This window comes from Natrix helvetica (genome assembly GCF_964273705.1).
Source record: "Natrix helvetica genome assembly, chromosome: 6".
Taxonomy (NCBI): domain Eukaryota; kingdom Metazoa; phylum Chordata; class Lepidosauria; order Squamata; family Natricidae; genus Natrix; species Natrix helvetica.
Genome location: NC_138553.1, coordinates 32,408,492 through 32,429,001, shown reverse-complemented (window position 1 = coordinate 32,429,001; position 20,510 = coordinate 32,408,492). Strand labels below are relative to the sequence as shown.

General features: G+C 37.6%; 1 protein-coding gene across 1 annotated transcript; it reads left to right on the top strand.

The window, feature by feature from the left end:
- The first annotated feature begins 3,865 nt into the window (after positions 1–3,865).
- Positions 3,866–12,326, top strand: TNFRSF13C (TNF receptor superfamily member 13C). Its single transcript, XM_081958443.1, has 3 exons — positions 3,866–3,997; positions 8,581–8,772; positions 11,319–12,326. The coding sequence occupies exons 1-3, from the start codon at positions 3,889–3,891 to the stop codon at positions 11,627–11,629; spliced, it is 612 nt and encodes a 203-aa protein (XP_081814569.1). The 5' UTR covers positions 3,866–3,888; the 3' UTR covers positions 11,630–12,326.
- The last annotated feature ends 8,184 nt before the right edge of the window (positions 12,327–20,510 follow it).

Sequence of the window (20,510 nt, the reverse complement as noted above, 5' to 3'; positions counted from 1 at the left end):
TGAACTCCCAGCTTAGTAACCTAAGTATGAGCTCACAATGATGAAGGAAAAAAGACTGACAAAGTCTTAATTTCTTTGAAATTAAGAAACAATCATGACTGTATTCATTTGTGAGAAAACAAAATCCATCCAGAAGTATAGACACACATTTTTCTTAATACAAATATATATGCAAGTTTTTAGAGGTTTTTTTTCAAGATGTTATTTAAAAAAAACTCAATCGAAACTCTGTAGTAGGGTAAAATGTCAAAATATAGCACTGGCTTTTTAAAGCTGTGTTTTAAAGGCACAACATGCCTCCTGAAATGAAGTAGTGTCTAGAGTGTAGTCAATTTAGTGAGCTTAGTTTGCCATTATATCAAATAAGAGGCAAAGGAAATAGTGACTTCTCCCCACTTTCACCTTATACTTTCTGGGAGCTGGTTAATCAACTCATACAAGCACACACATAGAGAGTAGTAGATGGTGTGGATGGTGGTGGATTATGTGCCAGCCCAATGCCCTCAAGTACATGCACGTTTTTTATATGTGGAAGTAGGCATGCATGGCATATTGTGGCATGCTGATTGCACAGAAGTTCACATTTTACAGTTTGAAGCTACTGACCACACATCTCCCTCAAGGAGGTGTTACGGTATAATGCAATCTATTAATGTTTCATATCTAAAATGTGCCATTCAATAATTATTCTACCTCAATTGTCTTGGTGACTTCAGAAGGTGAGACTTGACTATTTCATGCAAAAATAGTCTTTTGATTGGATGCCTTTGTTCTTACAACTACAAATATTACAAATATATTTTTCTCATCTAGGTAAATCCAACTTTCTGTTATTAAGCTTTAAAGCTCTTGTTGTGGCCTATAAATTATATATACTTGTGATCTTTGTATCTTGCATGTAGGCAAGTCTTCCTTTCCCATTACTCTTCTATTTTCTTTCAGGAATGAGGCACACTGGGGTGCAAATACAATTGTGAAAAGCCGTTATTATTTATTAAAGCAAATATTATTTTGAGGCATTTCTCCAGCATACAGATATATCATATTTTTAATTGCTACTTTCACATTCTTGCTATTTTATATGCTTAATAAAATACATGTGGTTAATTGGACCCCAGAGTTCCTGTTAAAGATGTGTGTTTATCTTTATCCCTTAAGGAAGTTAGGCAAGTGGATCTTGTGTGTCTTTCAAAAAACAGTGTCTCACAGATTTATATTTAAACAATCAAGTTTATATACGTGCTATATTGTTTAGCACAGAATTTTCAGAAGGATATGTATCAAACTTCCTCAAACTGTACTGTACAGGTATTTACACTTCAAACTTTGTATCCTTAGCTACCATAGCCGATGCCTAGAGATTCTCAAAATTCAATAGAATCAGGAAGTATCAGATAAAGGAAGTCTACATGTTACCAGTTTATTTCAAGGAACAGTGATATAAGGTAAAGGTAAAGGTTCCCCTCACACATATGTGCTAGTCGTTCCCGACTCTAGGGTGCTCATCTCTGTTTCTAAGCCGAAGAGCCAGCGCTGTCTGAAGATGTCTCCGTGGTCATGTGGCCAGAATGACTAAATGCCAAAGGCGCACGGAACGTTGTTACCTTCCCACCAAAGTGGTCCCTATTTTTCTACTTGCATTTTTTACATGCTTTCGAACTGCTAGGTTGGCAGAAGCTGGGACAAGTAATGGGAGCTCAATCCATTACGTGGCACTAGGGATTCGAACTGCCAAACTGTCAACACTCTGATTGACAAGTTCAGCATCTTAGCCACTGAGCTTCCTGCAACAGGTTGGGATGCTTTTACATTATTTTGGACTCATTTCAGCTTTTCTTCCCTTCCTGATGCAGGTAAACATAAACAATAAATAATAGACTTCAGGAGAGCATTCTAAATTTGCATTTTAAAGACAATATGAAACATGAAGTTTGTTAAGACCGTCATTTTTTAAAATGTCAACGTTTTAGAGTATTTTCATATGCAAAATGTACAGAGAAATTTGCTTCTGACTCTGTTCAGAGGAGCTTTGTCCCAGAGAAGTGTAGGTCTGAGAATTTCTCACTTGGTTAAACTAATGTCAAGCATTGCTGATGCAGAAAGAGAAAACAAAGGGGAGGACATGCTTTTCTTTGAACTGTAACGCAAATGAACATTGCATTAGTCCAGTGTTTCTCAACCTTGGCAATTTGAAGATGTCCGGACTTCAACTCCCAGGAATTCTGGGAGTTGAAGTCCAGACATCTTCATAACGCAAATGAACATTGCATTATTAGTCCAATAGTATAATCCTGACTGAATCAATCAGGTTAAAGGCCTTCGTGGAGTGTGTGTCTCATTGTATCCAATGTGTTTAGGGGTAACAATGTGCTTGCCAATGCATTCCTTCGTATTTTCTAAGTTCCCTGTTTTACTCAATTTTCTTATAAAATATTCTTTTAATTTAAAAAAAAAATGTGACCGGAAAGCCATCACATTGCAAAGCAAAGTATTTGCCTTTAGCATAATCCCTGTTTCCTACTATTATTACTGCTATTTATTCAATGTATGTGCTACCTATCTCATAGAGGAGCTTCTCTACAGCAATAAAAGGAAGAAATGAAGAGTGTAAACTGAACAAAAGTAAAATAATAAAACAATAAAATAAGCAATGAAAAACTACACAAGAATACATCAATATGGTAACCAAAAAAATTATCTATAGTTATCTATTATCTAATGCTATGCATTCCTACTCACATTCCACCTTAGAGACATCCTTAAAAAAGTACCTTATCCTTTTTCCTAACCCAGTTTTCTAATCTTGTATAAAACTAGGAGCCACTTCAGGCAACCCAATTATTTGTATTCCCATGGCCCAGGCCTGTTTTGCTAATCTTCTGAAAAAGAAAAGAAAAGAAAAAAGAAAAGAAGTTGATTATTATAGGATGGCACTGCCAGCTGATCTGATTTATTGTGCTTTTCCAAGCAGCAAATGCTTTAGGAGCATAATAACTAAGGACTAGCATGTTCCATAGTTAAAAGCATTGCCTCAACAATAGCAATCATTGAGATGGCCTAGCCTAGGCCAAAGGATTGCCATGGCATCCACTCTTGTAATAAAGCTACATATAATTGAAATAATTGCACACTTTCCCTCCATTTCTGTGCCATTTCTCTCTTTTCTCTCTTAGATTATTTTGGCCTCTTTTGAAATATAAGTTAGAGATCTGTCATTAGCTGTAAAATTATGTAAATACATAAAGCTATAATAAATAAATAATGTACGGTAGAAAAATATAGTTAACGGGACTGTGTTGCATAGATTAAAGGATGGCCAGAGAGAAGATGGATGGTAGCCAATCATATTGGTTTCATAAACTGGAACAGCAATCAATCAAAGCTGGCCTGTTATTAGGTAGTATTCTGAAAAACATACCCAGCAGAATATTTTGACTCTTAACTTGAACCTATTTATTCAAAAGGGAGATTGTAGCCATTTCTACTTGTGTTTCTCATCTTTATACAATGGACTCCATGCACGGTGGAAAAACCATGTCATTCATGGACCATCTAAAAATTAAACAGGAATTTTAGTGAGGCAGTAGGAAGGCTGCTACACTTCCCAGAGTATTCAGAGGTTGCTACTGCTTCTTGTGCTATCTTGGGGATACCACAGAAAATGATGTGCTTAGAGAAGTGAGTTCTGAGATATACACGATATTAATGAAAATGGTAGTAGTTAGCACTAAAAAAAACTACTGAGTTTCACAGTTCACTGATTTCTCATTGAGGCCACATTTGAATAATCTCCTCTCTGGTTAAACTTTGTCTCTCTTCCTTTTGACACTCAGTTGTAATGAAGAACAAAACCAGTTACAATACTGTCTCTTCCCATCCAGGCCTCTGATGGACCACCACAACACAACCTGCCAGGATCCCAGCTTCTGCTATGACCGGCTGACCAAACAATGCTATAGCTGTAGACACATGCAAAGAGGATCCAGGAAAGAGACAAGTAAGGAAAATATAAAATCCTAAGCATAAAAGGGTGAGGTGGAAATAGGGGTCTGGAGGTAGGCTGGAAATGAACTCTGAAAGCCAGAAGAGAATCCAGGAGTAGAGAACAATGCATGTTAAAAAGATATGTATTTTTAAAAAGGAATTAAAATGGAGTTTAAAATGTCAGGATAAAACAATCCATAAAAAGTTAAACCGTAGAAGGGCTGGGGAAGGACAACAAAAGGAGATGGATTTTTAAAATATGCCTAAAACCTATCAGCACTTGTGCTTTGCACATCTCTGAGGAGAGGTTGTTTCATAGAAAAGGTGCCATCTCTTCTAATAAAACAATCAAGTGAAGGTGATGTATAGCCCAAGATTATTTTTCAAAATCCATGAGAACAATAATGTTAGATGCACATGGGGTTTAAGTTGACCTTATTTGCATTTTATGTATAACTTGTATAAGGATTCAATATATGTGTGTATGTATGTATGTATGTATGTATGTATGTGTATGTATGTATGTATGTATGTATGTATGTATATATATATATATATATATATATATATATATATATATGTAGATAGATAGATGACAGATAGATAGATAGATAGATAGATAGATTATAGATATAGATATAGATATAGATATAGATATAGATATAGATATAGATGATATAGATATAGATATACGTAGATATAGATATAGATATAGATATAGATATAGATATAGATATAGATATATAGACACATGGACTGTCTAGAGGAATTATGTGCTATGGAGTTTCTCAGGCCAGCACCATGCATTGCTTAAGAGATCAAAATTGCAATAAATAGATGTATGTTTCTTTCAACTCTTATGTACGGTAAGCTGAATGAGTTAATGACATGTGCCTCTTTAAAGGCATCTTCCTCTTTAATAAATAATGTATGTGGAAATTTGAGAGAATATTATAGTTATTTTCACAAACAATATTTAATGAATGTGCACATGGCCGATCCTAAGTATTGATTTACTGCAAGACCCACTTCATTGATTTTTTTAGCCTCCTAGGAAGCGACCACATCGGTTCTTTTTTGTGTGGCCCCCTCCCCCACTTTAAGTAGGGCTCAAAGGCACTGAAGCATTTATAATAGTTTTGACTGATATATGGATGGTAATGATAATGATTTTGTGATTTCAAAAATCTAAAAAATAACATCAGTCGGAGTAAGATGAGCACAAAAAGTCACCATCATTTATTTTATTTTATTTATTTTAGTTTGTCACTCGTGTACAAGATAACAGGAAAGAATAAATATGAATCAGAACACAGGAAATGGGTACAAATAAATGTGGACAGTAGGACAGGGACGTTAGGGATGCTGGTGCACTTATGCATGCCCCTATTTGGCATATTGGTTACTCGGCATCCTGTCCCAGGCACCGATACTTCAAGGTAGGGTTGCCAAAGATACATCTTAGAATCTAATGCCAGCAGCAAAAACAAGCCTTCCTTGACTGATTCTAGAAAAAAATAAAACCAGACTGTGGTAAAGATACTAGTGAGCTGGCTGGTATATCTTGCTTTAGAGCAGACTCCTGTGTGAGGGAGGATGGAAGGCTACGCTGAAGTCAGTTCTTAGAGGGGTCTTCAGTTGGGATTTTACAGGAACCCATTCCTTTACATGCTCTGCTTTCCAGCCTTCCAAGAAAAGAATAATCATGTCATGGCAGAACCTACTCCTCAGCATCCTCCATGGAATGGAAAGAGTTAATAGAGAAAGTTTGCCAGAAGTCAAGGGAATGTCAGTGAATTATTAGTGGATGCATTTGAGACTCAGAGAAAGTTTAGCTTAGCAGTTACTTCACATTACTTGAGACTTATATTGGCTTCACACCACAAGCATGTCAAAAGTAGATTAGAATTGTGCAGTTGTGATCAGAATCAGCAGGTTGTGGAAAACTCAGTCATTGTCCTAGTGTTTTGTGTGAATTAGGCCATAATATGAAAACATAACATAGTTTATTTTGTGGTGGAATGCAAAGATGAATGTAGAAATTGTTTTTGGTTAATGTGGGATTAGGCTTAAACATGTTATATAACTCCAGTAAAAGAATCTATAAGCAATCTATAGGCTGACTTCAAGTCTGCAGTATCTGCTTGCTGTTTTATTAGAATAGATGCAAATAGTGCAAATCCCTTTTCAGATTTGTTTAAAATCTGTTTCCCTTCTATAATATGTGGTTTCCTTCAATTTCTAACTACATAAAAGGGCAAACATGTGTTTCCCTCTTACCCTGCTACATTTACAGGCTTTTATTTTAGACATTTGGTTTATGGTCACTGTCTGGGAGTGCAGAAAATAATTTGGGGTGGTGCAAAATTCATCAAGGTAAATTTTGAATTCCTCTTTCATTTTTAGCAAAGCTAGTTTACCCCTCTTTCATTACTGAAGATATGTATGCAAGTATTTTTTTTCTTCTTTTTATATATTTACAGTGTTTTTCTTATTAAGGACATTTTTATTATTGAGTAAAATACAAAAATGCAAAAGAAAATAGTAGGAAAGATAGAGGAGGGAAAAGAGAAGGGAAAGTGTAGGAAAAAGGGAAAAAAAGAAAAAAAAGGCATTGTATAAACTAGCCATTTCTAAAACAGCAAACCTAGCTAATCAGTAAAACTCAAAATAAAAGTTTCATTTTTTTGCCTAGCTCAAGCACAAAGTCAGAAGTGGTTTCCAAAGAGAAACAAAAGTAATTGTGTTTTTTTTCTTTAATTAAAGCAGTCAGTTTAGTGCAAAATTCATCAGTGACAACTTCCTCTTTCATTTTTAGCAAAGTTAATTTACCCCTCTTTCATTAGATATGTATGCAAGGATTTGTAATGAAGGCTCGAGTGAAATTTTAGTAAGCAACTAATACCAACAAAGCAGAATGTTAACATCCTTTTGGTTCTTTCCTCTTCTCTTCAATAAAGAGGAAGAAAATATGCAAATATATCTATTTTAACTGTCTTCTGATTCAGAACTTTTTGTACATATATTCTATACATAGCCCTTTTTAGTCTCTTTGAAACAAAATGCTTCTTTTCTTTCTTTTTTCCCATTTCTATCATCTCATTCTTTATCCAAAACCCACCCCTTCCAATTAAAATCTTAAAACATAAGAAGCTTTATGGCCCAAGTCATTTCGTACTGTGGTTCAGTCAGGACAGGTTCACCCAACACATTGTACCATCCACTAATCACAGAGTTTACAAGCAGTCTTAAATCTGGAACAAAACAAAGCCTTACTTCATGATTTAGATCAGACTTCTTTGTCTTGGCGCCTTCCAGATACAGAACATCCAGCCATATGGATGGATCATAAGGATTATCTGGTGGAATAATTTTGTTTCTTCCCATATAAGCTGGTATGAAAGTTGTAATACAACTCTCAAACAGTGAGATGCAGAGGGTGAGAATGCATAATTGATATATATTTGCAGTCAGTATGCTTAGTCTTTCACATTTATTTCCAAGGAAACTGCATTTGGAGTCTCATCCTTCAGATGGGAAAGGCAGTGTGCGGTTAAAAAAAAATCAAGATAGTGTCCATGAAGGTGTAACTGAAGCTCCATTTATGAATGTTGCGCATTGGTTGATTTCTGCCAAATAGAAGAGCTCAGAATAAAGTGTTCTAAAACAAAGGTTTTGCTTTTCACCAGGACATATTTCCTGTGTAAGTGGAAAATTCATAGTTATCCTATCAAGGAAATCACTGCATTTAACTATTTGGGTATTTATTTTCAGTCTTCTATTTCCTAGACATAGCAAATTTGAGGGGTCACAGCCTGAGCTCAAAACATTATGAGTACAATTGTAAGATTTGCTAGCTGCAACAATACTGGATGGCTCTTTGCAGCTACTCACATATTTAATCTTAAGGTGGTGAGCTTGCTTATTATTTATTTTTTATTCTAATCTATTGTATATTTAAGTAAATAAAAAACTGACTGTGACTTATCTTCTCTGAAGCAGGTAAAATGCAAATCTACAGCATTATATATTAAAAGAGATTTTTCTGGGGTAAATCACTAGCCTTGTTCCCTTTTGCTGTTAAGTTTATTTCTATCTGGAAATAAACCATCGCCAATTTGTTTTTCTGCATCTTCTCTTCCTGATTTATACACTACTAAAACTCTCCTGTTTGTCTGTTTGTAATTTTCTTTTTGGAGAAAACGGTGCATCACAGGGGCAATAATTTTTAAACCTATGTATCTCGAAAGAGCTAACTGAAAAAATGTATCCCAAATCAGGGACTCATCAATCCCAATGGGATGGACACTTGACAAAGTTGTTTCTGCTTCGGTGCTTCTGCACTGCTACGCCACCATGTTGCCATGGTCACATGATTATAATTTCCAACGCCGCTGTGCTTTAACAGAGGGGAGACACGAAACATTTTGATTCTGTTTTGATAGCACAATTGAATCTGTAGCACACGTCTTACTTCATCGTTCCTTTTACTCAATTTGGTATGCCACGAACCAAATTGGAAGCCTTCCCTTCCCTTCGAAAGAAGAAACATCTCTGTTAAGACGACCCACTTAGAACTGTTGTTTCCCTCCACAGCTACTGTATTTGGAACAACCTCCCTTACAACCCAACCAGTGCAAGTTCTTGCTGGGAACCACAATTGTTCAGCTTTAATATTTGGTTTCTTTGCTTTTGTGGGGCTAGTAATCATCATGGCAATCTTATGGCTTGTAATCGTGAAACAAAGGCAGGAGAGAAGGAGAAAAACTGGAAAGGAGAATTCCCAAGGTACGTATTAACAGCACTTCAGACCATAGGTTTTAAATTTAATCCAGTTGGTCTTATTTAGCCTAACTCTTTCCAACCCCCTACAGTGTACTTAAGATTGGTTGGATTATAGAAACTGCAGTCTGTCACAGTTTAAATACACCATGTTGAGAAAGGTTGATCTACTCTAGTCTTAGACACAATTGAGCAACATGTGAATCAAATGACTATTTTCTTCCTCTCGCTTTTCACATGCTCTAAATGGAAAAAAAAAAAAGGAGTCCAGAGAGATCCTACTCTGGGCATGGTGAACTATATTGGTGAGTTTCAAGTTTACAAGAATTTTGCTTTAGTTAAATCATCATTGATAATGATGATACAGTATATAAACAGCTTTGACCCCTTGGATGAAAATTCTCTCCAAAGTCCCTTTTTTCTAGCACTTTAAACGTAAAAGCCCAATTTAGATTTTCAAAGACCTTCTCTGCATCTAAAAATATTAGCGCTGTCTGTTTCTTATTATATATTGTAAATATTCAATATTCAAAAATATTGAATATTCTGTATTCAAAGGCTCAGTGGCTAAGCCCCTGAGCTTGTCGATCAGAAAAGTCGGCAGTTTGACGGTTTGAATCCCTAGTGCTGCGTAACAGAGTGAGCTCCCATTAATTGTCCCAGCTTCTGCCAACCTAGCAGTTCGAAAGCATGTAAAAATGCAAATAGAAAAATAGGAACAACCTTTGGTGGGAAGGTAACATGTTCCATGCGCCTTCGGTCTTTAGTCATGCCAGCCACATGACCATGGAGATGTCATAGGACAGCACTGGCTCTTCGGCTTTGAAACGGAGATGAGCACTGCCCCCTAGAGTTGGGAATGACTAGCACATATGTGTGAGGGGAACCTTTACCTCAAAACAGTCCTCACATTGTCCTTTAACTGTCTTTTTGGCAGAAAGTCAAATTGATCTTCATGAATATATGCCTCTAAAATCTTCTTTAATCTTTCTGCCAAAACCACAGCAAAGACTTTGTAGTCTTTGTTTAATAATGAAATTGGCCTGTAATTCTTTGTCTTCATAGCATCTTGACCTTACTTCTGTAGCAAAACAATATTAGTTTCTTTCCACGTTTGAGGTATATTTCCCTCTGTAATATATCATTCATTATATCCTTCAATGGCTGAAGAAGTTCATCTTAAAAGCATTTACAATATTGGCTTTTAAGGCCATCTGGGCTGGGGCTTTACCTGATTTCATATTTTTAATAGCTTCTGATGTTTTAAAAACAGTTATTGGATCATTCATAAGTTGTCTCTGAGTTTGTGAAAGTTTAGGCAACTGTTGTCTTAACAGATATTCATCTATTTTAGGCATATTTAACTCCTTTTTATTTAACTCCTGCTTTCTTGCACGGTAGCTTAACCATTAGACCAAACTGGTTTAGGATCTTCCAGTTCTTTGAACTTCAATGTGCAAATCTCAATGTTTTGTTCCTTTTTGTTTTTGTTTTTCATCAATGCTACTATCTTCTAGAATTTCTACATCCATGAACCACATTTTTTTTTTAGTAATAGTGTAATCCTGGTATATTGTGTCTGCCAATTTAAATTTTAAATTCTCACAAAATCCTAACCTTTTTCTGACATTTTCTATGTTTTTTCAATCATATAACTTACATGAATCCCAATAACAATTCTAACACTTTAGGCAATTTTGCTATGGCCAGCAATAAGGTGATCAACGTTTCATCTTTTACCTTTGAGCTGCTGATCCAGTTTTAGAGAGGAATTATTGAGTCTGTCATTTGTACATCTATAACTCTCTGGTTTGGTACAGCAACCAAACAGGACAGGTACAGACTTCAATGGATAGTTAGGACTGCAGGAAAAAAAATAGCAACCAGCCTGCCTTCCATTGAGAACCTGTATACTGCACGAGTTAGAAGGAGGACTGAGAAAATATCTACAGACCCCTTACATCCTGGAGATAAACTGTTTCAACTCTTCCCCTCAGGACACCATTATAGAGCATTGCATGCCAAAACAACTAGACACAAAGAAAATTCCACCCCCACCTCCACCTCCACCCTCAATGTCATTACTCTGCTAAGCACCTAATTCCCACTGCACTAAGGATATTTATCCATCATGTAGGGAGGTATTATTATTATCCTTCTCCTCTTTCCCATTAACGTCTCCTATTAGTATCTTATGATTTATCACATTGTTGTTTGTATCTTATCATTTATGATTGTATCTTATGATTTACAAGTTACGATTGATCACTTCGTTGTTTGTATATACACTGAGAGATTATACACTGGAGGCAAATTCCTTGTGTGTTCAATCACACTTGGCCAACTAAAGAATATTGTAAATTCTAAAATATTTTACATAAATCTGCATTTGTTATCATTTGAAAAATATTAGTTTTGGTATTAAGTTTGTTTGCATAGCAGTTCTTGTGCTATCGTGTTTATTGCTTCAGTTTCTTTCCCCAAAGAATTTCAGTTTTCCATAAATTTTTAATTTGTCTTTTCTTTATTATTATATGTTTTATTATTATTAGAAAATGGCAAGTGCATTTGTATTTTGGCCAATGAAGCTCAAACATGCCATGACTGCGAACCAAAAGACAATGACCTTGGACAGCTTCGATGCCCACATTTAAATGCTGTTACTATGATCACCCAGGATGATGTCTTAAAGGAGAATATGCCCTGTGTTGCTCTCACAAGAAGTCAGGAAGTGATTACCTCGTCTCCCCATGATGAAAAATGCAACTCCTCATTTCCACTGCCAGCAACTGAATTTGGAGCAACTATGCTGGTGACTACAAAGACCACCCAGGAGAACATCTTCAGTAAGGAGTTGCCATAATAATTCCTTTAAAAGGGCTTGGACTAGCAAATGCAATCTCTCAAACATTATATGGCTCATTATTAGAGGCAGGTCAATTCATCTTGGTGTAACTATAATTTGGGAAATAACAATTTTTACTTTTAATGAATTCATCTCTTCCAAAATGTCCAGCTATAACTATGGTGAAATGAGAGGACATACCACACCCAATCCACCAAGATCAGAGAATCTTAGGAAAAAAATCATGTTCAAGGGAGTAAAATAATCTTGCCTTAATTTCTGCATCTTGAAACTCACTCAGTAAGATTCTTGTAAGTTTTTGTAGGTGCTATAGTTAAAAACAAAACAAAAAAAACGTATACATGAAATACATAAATAGAGTAAGAGTGTAAGTGAAACAATTTCAATGACTAAGAGACATGTTTAAGCTATTGTACTTTTTTACAGTAACATAACAATGTTAATGAAAAAGCCAGTTTGCTGTAGTAAAGGCATGAGGCTAGAAACAGAGAGACTGTGAGTTCTATTCCTGCCTTCAGCACAAAGCCAGCTAGGTGACCTAGAGTCAGTCACTCACTCTCATCCCTAGGAAGAAGGCAATGGCAAACCATTTCTGAAAAATTCTATCAAGAAAACTGCAGAGATTAATCTAGGCCAGGGATGTGAAACTCAGGACCCGGGGGGAGGGGGTCAGAACTGGCCCATGGGGTGCTTAGATCCGACCCATGAGGCCACCCTGGAAAGAGCGAAGGATTGGCCCATGGTGTCTCTGCCAGTGAAAACGGGCTCCCAATCTCCATTTTCGGCTGGGACAGCCTCCTGCAATCTTCCCGAGCTCTGTTTCCACTGGCAAAGGGTTGCAGGAGGCCGTCCCAGCTGAAAATGGAGATTGAGAGCCTGTTTTCATTGGCAGAGCACTTGGACCACCACAGGCGCCCCTGACATGAGTGACATAAAGCTGGCCACTCCCACCACAGGCGCCCCTGACACGAGTGACATAAAGCTGGCCACTCCCACCCCAGTCCCCTGAGGTCAAATACAACCCTGATGCTGCCCTCAATGAAATCGAGTTTTACACCCCTGATTTAGGTAGTCACCCAGAATCAAAACTGACTCAAAGGGACAAAACAGACAAACAATGTTAATGGTGAATGATAAGTAAACTTGTTATGAAGCACTTGATAAAATGGTCAGGGTAAACTACTTTCTAAACCATCATATTTCATTGCAGTTATGTTTTTTTTAACTAGTCTAAGATTGTCCTCATAATGCAATAAATTATATAATGTAATGTTAAGCAATAGGTAGATGAGCTATAATTTTCAATGTAGTTGGATTTTGCTGTTCATGGAACTGTTGATAGGAATTGTGTATTTTAAATCAAGATCTGTCTGATTCTAAACCATCTCTGAACAGCTTGCCATATAGTGAGCAATAAAAACGTAATACTCTAGAAAGCAAATAAACAAGGTGGGATCTGATAGCTTAATGCAACACAAATTCAAGAACACATCTAACAAGGGGCTTCATCCCACCCTCATCCAAGGCCTAGGAAAATATCCTGGTTCTTAAGATCTAAAAGGTAGGAGCTACATGATAGAGAACAGGGATACAAATCATTAGGCTTGATCACCAAGAATTAGAGCCATCAGGTCAATGGTTTATTATTATATTTGCAATGCAAAACTGTTTTATTTTGCCAAGTAAAAATTATGTTGTTCACAATCAAATTTATTAGGAAGCAGATGATGTGATCAGATACAGGAGAGAGTTGCATTGCAGTTCTTACATACCCCATGAGAAAACATGGTGTCTCCAAAGGGGAAGTTTATTACCAGATATGCAAAATAAATAAATATATAAACTTACTCTTAACTTGTCTTTAATAATCACATACAACTCTGACCAAATCAGCCAGGGTCAGCTTCATTGGTGCCCATTTTGAGATATATTCTCTTATCTCTCTTAATAGTTCTCTTCCCATCTCTAAATAAATCTGGGGGGAAAAACAACAGACAGTGACAGTCCCAATGAAAGATGCTGGGCAGATAAAAGATTGTTGTGTGTATTTAAGTGCTAATCAACACCGGTGGGCTTCCCATTTTGTTACCACTGGTTCATTCCGCACATGCCCCCCCCCATTCATGGGTGCAATTGTCCCTTCCGGGCATTTGCACCTTCCACACATACGCCCAGCCTTCTGCGCATGCGCTTTGTTTCCTGCGCATGCCTTCCGCACATGTGCCCGGCCTCAAAAAGTGCCTAAATAGAACAGCATAGAGCTGGGACAGGTAGGCAGGCCCACCCATTGATTTCCGCTATTGGTTTGGGCAAACTGGTCATACCATCTCTGGTCATCAACATTTTCCTTGGGTCTTCTGATGCATACACAGTAATCTTTACACTTAACAGTCTGCTTGTTCACTTCCAGAAATGTTAACACTGATTTTAAAATAACCCTGTGCTTTATTTTCTCACCATCCTGATAGTATTGGGGCTAGAATATGTGAATGCGTGTATTGTCTGTGACAGGGAGTTGAATGTGTTAACAGCTGTACTCACAAATCTGTTTAAAGTTTCCAAAATCTTTTTTTTTTCCAGTTCCCTTTCATGAAGTGCCTCTTTAAAACCAAGTCTCTGTTAGTCATCAGGTACAGTTGGGGGCTTAACTGGCAGACACAGAAAAGTTTTAATTACGTAGTTTGTGCAGGGAGATGATTTGTAGTAAAAATTGGGGGAAATCAGAATAGCCAATTTGTGAAAGGAAACTTCACAGGAAAGAAAAAAAAATAAAAATATATAAAAAATGAGTACAGAGTTTCTGTTATAAAAATGAATAATTAGCTGTCATTAGTCAGCCTTCTCCAATTCTCTGGCCAATATGGGCCTGCCTGCAAATTTACAGAACTGAAATTTAGAAGACACTAAAGTTTGAGGAAAAATTGGTTTAAGGAATATAGTTCCAGCAAATCCACCTTTGGGTAGAAGTTAGTTAACAGGATTCCTATGGTTCTAGAAGAATTAACTGGACATTGTGCTATTGCATAAAAAATGCAACATGATGGTTTCATCCTATCCAGTCAGTGTAATTATCAGGTATGACATCTGCCTCTTTCCTAATTTCCTGAACGTGTTTCAACTGCTTCCAGAAGAATGGAGACCAAATGTGGTTAAAAAGTGCAGAGGGGAGAGCACCAGCCTGGCACTAGATGGCGCTCCCCTTCCACCAGCATAATTCAAAGAAATGTCACAGTTCCTGTACTAGCACCCTATATTGCTCCAAGTGGCTTACGAGCAGATTTCTTGGTTATATAGAGGCTATATAGAGGCCATTTAGCTGAATTTATCATCAAAACAAGACACTTACTTTGAAAACTCTGAATAGTTTCTTTCTATCAGTAGCTAAATAGTAATTTCAGTATGTATCTTCTCAATTATATTTTACCAGGTTTATCTATTATAGGAATAAGAGCCAAAAAAATTCTCATGAATTAAAATTTAACAAAGTAATAGATTATTGGGAGTTAGAAATACCTTTGTTCCTATGAGCCTATTAAGCTATAGTCCATAAAATAACATAATAAATCTTTATGGCGTTACAGAATTTGTTTCCACTGTACATTTTGTTTCTCAAATAAGAAAAAACAATCCTGTTCTACTTATCACATCAACAAACAAGGAAGTCCCAACTAAATGATTAATGAGTAATCATTCCAGTAATGCTGAAAAAAAAGCCAAAACGTCATCAAGATAGTTAAAGATAACCAGTAGATGCTAATTCACACACGCCTTCTCACATTTTCACTATATCCATTCCTATGAAAGACTCTTCCCAAGCTTATTTTCTCTACAAAAAAAGAAAAACAAGGGACACTTAAAAAAGAACCAGTAGTGAAAGAGTGATGAATTTCAGAGGAACATGAGTCAGAAATACTTACTTTTAAAAAATCCAGTGTGTTTCTCACAACTTTATCTTTCAGGAGCAATTTTTCTTTATTGTATTCAAGATAAAATTAATATCAGCTCATTCTGTCCTCAGTCAAGGATCAATCCATCTGTTGCCATTAATATTTTATATCACATCTACATATATTATAGGTAGTCCTTGACTTACAACAGTTGATTTAGTGACCATTCGAAGTTACTATGGCACTGAAAAAAATGACTTATGACCATTTTTCACATTTACGACTATTGACCATCTTCATGGTCACATGATCAGAATTCGGATGCTTGACAACTGACTCGTATTTACGATAGTTGCAGTGTCCTGGAGTCACATGATCATCTTTGGCGACATTCCGACAAGCAGAGTCAATGGGGAAGCCAGGTTCACTTAACCCTGTTACTAACTTAATAACTGCAGTGATTTACTTAACAACCGTGGCAAGAAAGGTCGGAAAATGGGGCAGAACTCACATAACAAATGTCTCACTTAGCAGCAAAACTTTTGGGCTCAGTTGTGGTCATAAGCTGAGGACTACCTGTACATGCATAGTGATGGGAGTGAGTCAATGGGCTACATATGCAATGTTGCATTGTTTTTTCTTTACACCATCTCTTTGTGAGCTGAGATTCAATTCCACTTGGACGACGGCTTTCCTGTAAACCTATATAGCTGCTGCTTAGTCAGCAGAAATGTTGTTTCATGCATTTTCAGGAGTATTAGTGGGGGTGGGAACCCCAGATGGAAGCCTTTCAAAAATGCTAGCAGGAGCAAGGCTTCCTAATCTGTTATCCTCCCAATGGAGGGTTTGACATTGATGAAGGCTAATTTTGGTCAGGGAATTACAATATTGTATTTTCATATATTATAGGCATATTGCAATTAGCAGTGTTTTATTTTGTAGGGCTTAGGTCCATGATGGCGAACCTATGGCATGTGTGCCAGAGGTGGCACACAGCGCTCTCTCAAATGACACGCTAGCCGTCGCCTCAGTTCAGCTCCAACACACATGCAAACACGCCTCCTGCCACCCAGCTGGACTTTGGGTCTCTGCTGCGCATGCGTGGTGGTGGGGCATGTGTGGGGAGGGGGGTGTTATACGTGCATTCACAGGGGCTGCGGGGCATGTGCGGGGGGGTCGTGCGTGCATGCACGGAGATGGGGCTCATGCAGGGGTTGCACATGCATGCGTGGGGGTGAGGCGCATGTGGGGGGCACATTGCATTTTGAGGGTTTGGGAGCATGTGCACGCATATGTGCTTTGGGCTCTCGGTCCGGACAAGATTAGCCATCACTGGCTTAGTTTATGGTTTTAAGATAGTATTTTATTCCTTTGTTTTTGTATCATAACCTTGTAAAAACTATGGGTTCCTGAAATATGTATATGTATATATAGCTACTTGGAGAATCTTATAATACACATGTGGCCCTTTCATACCTTACAATAGGTTTAGCAATTCTTCTAACAGTAACATTTTGATTCTTTGTAGAACTGTCAAAACAGGAGAACCTACACTCACTCTCAGACATACACTGTACAGTACGATATAGAAAGGGCAATCGGCTGGATCACATGCTTACATTTATGCAGAATAATAAATATTAGCAATGGATCATACCCACGGTGGTTTGTACAGTTATCTCCCTTCTACATCCCTCCACAAAAAACTTTCATTTGTTTTAGCTGAAGTGCTACTGTAAGCTTCTGCGCACAAAATATTTATAGCCATTTTTACTCTCATAATTAAAACCTACAACTTTTGACTACTTGCTAATAATGCCAACTTGAGCTACTCCTTCATTAAAAATGTTCTTTAGAATTATATTGAATTGTGTAGCTTAATCTTGCTCTTTACTATTTGGAAATAAATCCCATTAAGTTCAATGGGAGTAACTGCCCAATACGGTCAGGAATATATGCTACATCATGACCTGACCCCTGGGAATTACATACTGAAATTCTTGGGGATAGGCAAGTATCTGCTAGGTGTTTTGGTTTATATTATACCATGTAGCCATTGTGATGAATAATCAGAGATTATGGGATATGTAATCCAAAATATGTGGTTTCCATTCCCTGTTCTATAAATAAACAATTTTGATAGCAAAAACACTGCAAGCAGCTTTACTCTTTCCCCCCTGAATCCTGGCTACCTTTATATAGTACTGCAGTTCTTCTTTCCAGTTGGGAATTCAGACACTTAGAACACTTAGAAGTGTTAAGAATTCTAAATTATTTCCTTTTGTCTTCACTGGAATAAGTGTAAATGTAAAAGCAAGTGCCCTTTCTACTTTAGAAATTGTGGCTGTGCCAGTTTCCATTGCCTATTCTGTCCTCTTCGTACCTAAATTTAAAAAGAATACTGTACATATTGCATTATCACCTAAATTCACAAACCATAAGTGCTCTGGTTTTGTTGTGGTTTTCCCTTGTTTTCCTTTAAACAATTTCAAGGAAGAAATTTGGTTCTTCATCTTGAATCTATAAGGGACCAGGCCTTCCTGATATCTCTCATCAGAATCCATCTGTAATCACTACCCATTGCTTAATGACAGTAATTAGGAACAGCAAAAAAATCTCAGGACTGAAAGAGCTGACAGAATAAAGGGAACCAGATGTTGTTTGCACTTAAGGGTAGTGGTGGTGGGGGGGAGGAGAGAGAATTCCCTTGGTAAATCAGTTTTTATTTCTTTTATTTAATGTCACAATAATTAAATCATGCTCTGAAAGAACATGGCAGTCTGCAGGTCAGCTATCCTCTAGTTGGCACAGAAGGCTACTCCACCCTAAATTAGGACTGATGAATTAGTACAGAGTGATCTAATTCTGAGGCGTCAGGTCGGCGGGCTGGATTTGGCCCGCAAGGGGCTTAGATCTGGCCTGTGGGGCCGCCCTGGAAACAGTGAAGGACCGGCCTGCAGTGCCTCTGTTAGTGAAAAAGAACTCCCAATCTCCATTTTCGGCTGGCACGGCTTCTGGAAAACGGAGTTAGGAGGGCTATGTGCGGAAGATCGTCCCAGCCGAAAACAGAGTTTGGGAGCCTGTTTTCACTGGCAGAGCACTCGGCCTCCCACAAGCGCCCCTGACACGAGTGATGTCAAACTGGCCACGCCCATCCTGGCCATGCCCCCTGTCCCCCAAGGTCAAACACAACCGGATGCGGCCCTCAATGAAATCGAGTTTGACACCCCTGATCTAACCTGTATCCTTCAGATGTGCCCAAATATCAGCTCCCCAAATTCCTAGCCAGCTGTATTCCCTGGTACCTCTTGGAAGTTTCACTTCCAATCTATTTCAAGGGTCCCAAATTGACAAAAATTGTCAGGCTACAGCACTGTACAGGAAGAACTTATTTGAAAGGTAAAACGTCTGAAAGACAATATGTCTTTTAACCACAAACTCATTCACACAAATAGCTTATGTAACAGAAGCCATTAATATTTTGATTTCTTACTCATTTGCTTTGTTATACTTTTCATCTAACATACTTTTGCCTATCCTAAAATAAGAATTCATTTTAGATTAAATTGTACCATGTTATTTTTCAAAGGGTTATGAATTTAGTCCTAGGAGGACTAAAGATATGTTCCTGCATTTGAATGAAGATAATCCTCAATTTATAACCACAATCGGGACTGGAATGTCCATCATCAAGTGAAATGGCCATTAAATGAGTTATGCCTGATTTTACAAGCTTTTGTGCCAAGGTTAAATGAATCACCAGAATCATTAAGTGAACCAGGCAGATGTTAAATGAATTCAGATTCCTCCAGTGATGCTGCAACTGTTGTAAATATAATGCCAGTTGCCCGATGCCCGAATCTTCATCATATCACCATGAGGACCCTGCAGTGGTTGTAAGTGTGAGGACTAGTTGCCAGTCACTTTTTTCAATGTGGTTGTAACTTCAAATTGTCATTAAATGACTGGTTCTATGTCAAGGACTACCTGTACATGTAAATGCAGATGCCTAAAGTTGGAGAGAGTTTTCACTTAGATATTTTTGTTTGGTTTCTGGTATAATGATGTTCTGGTAGAAGAGGCACTTATATGGGGAAAAAAAACTCAAATTAAAAACACAGGATTGTAAGTATACACCCCTCAGAAGAATAGACAAAATTATTTCCAACATTCCTCAACTTATCCGAGCCGAGTTGGCGCAGTGGTTAGAGTGCAGTACTGCAGGCTACTTCAGCTGACTGCTAGCTGCAGTTCAGCAGTTCATATCTCACCAGGCTCAAGGTTGATTCAGCCTTCCATCCTTCCGAGGTGAGTAAAATTAGGATCCAGATTGTTGGGGGCAATATGCTGACTCTGTAAACCTCTTAGAGAGGGCTATAAAGCTCTGTGAAGCAGTATATAAGTCTAAGTGCTATTGCTATTGCTATTTCCCCCCCTGGTTGCTAATGTAGGAGCAGAATGAGATAATTTTTTTAGCAAGGGGGGTGGGAAGTATCACCGAGGAATATGGGTTGATGGAGGGATATGCTTTGCATTTTTGACAGGGAACAAGACTGCCAGGGGGAAAACAATATATCAAATAGGTAGGGTCCCATCATAAATGAAACAGAAGCAATATTCTCTATTTCTCCCAGATTAGTAGAGGGGAAATTATCTTTTAAAATTAAATTAACTTTATTCATGCTGCAGGTTTTTTGTGTTTCCTGTTTCAAAGTAGCAGGAAACTGAATCACCTTTTTCAGTCATAACAGATTAACAGAGTTGGAAGGGACCTTATAGGTCATCTAGTCCAACACCCTGCTCAAGCAGGAGACCCTACACTATTTCTGACAAATGGCAGTACAATCTCTTCTTGAAAGTCTCAAGTAATGAAGTCCCACAACTTCTGAGGGCGAGCTGTTTCATTGGTTGATTGTTCTCACTATCAGAAAGTTCCTCCTTGTTTCTAGGTTGAATCTCTCCTTGGCCAGTTTCCATCCATTATTCCTTGT

Coding starts and splice junctions, on each gene's coding strand:
- TNFRSF13C (XM_081958443.1), top strand. CDS start 3,889: ATGGACCACCACAACACAACCTGCCAGGATCCCAGCTTCTGCTATGAC. Junction 3,998..8,580: donor AGGATCCAGGAAAGAGACAA/GTAAGGAAAATA, acceptor TTCCCTCCACAG/CTACTGTATTTGGAACAACC. Junction 8,773..11,318: donor TGGAAAGGAGAATTCCCAAG/GTACGTATTAAC, acceptor TATTATTATTAG/AAAATGGCAAGTGCATTTGT.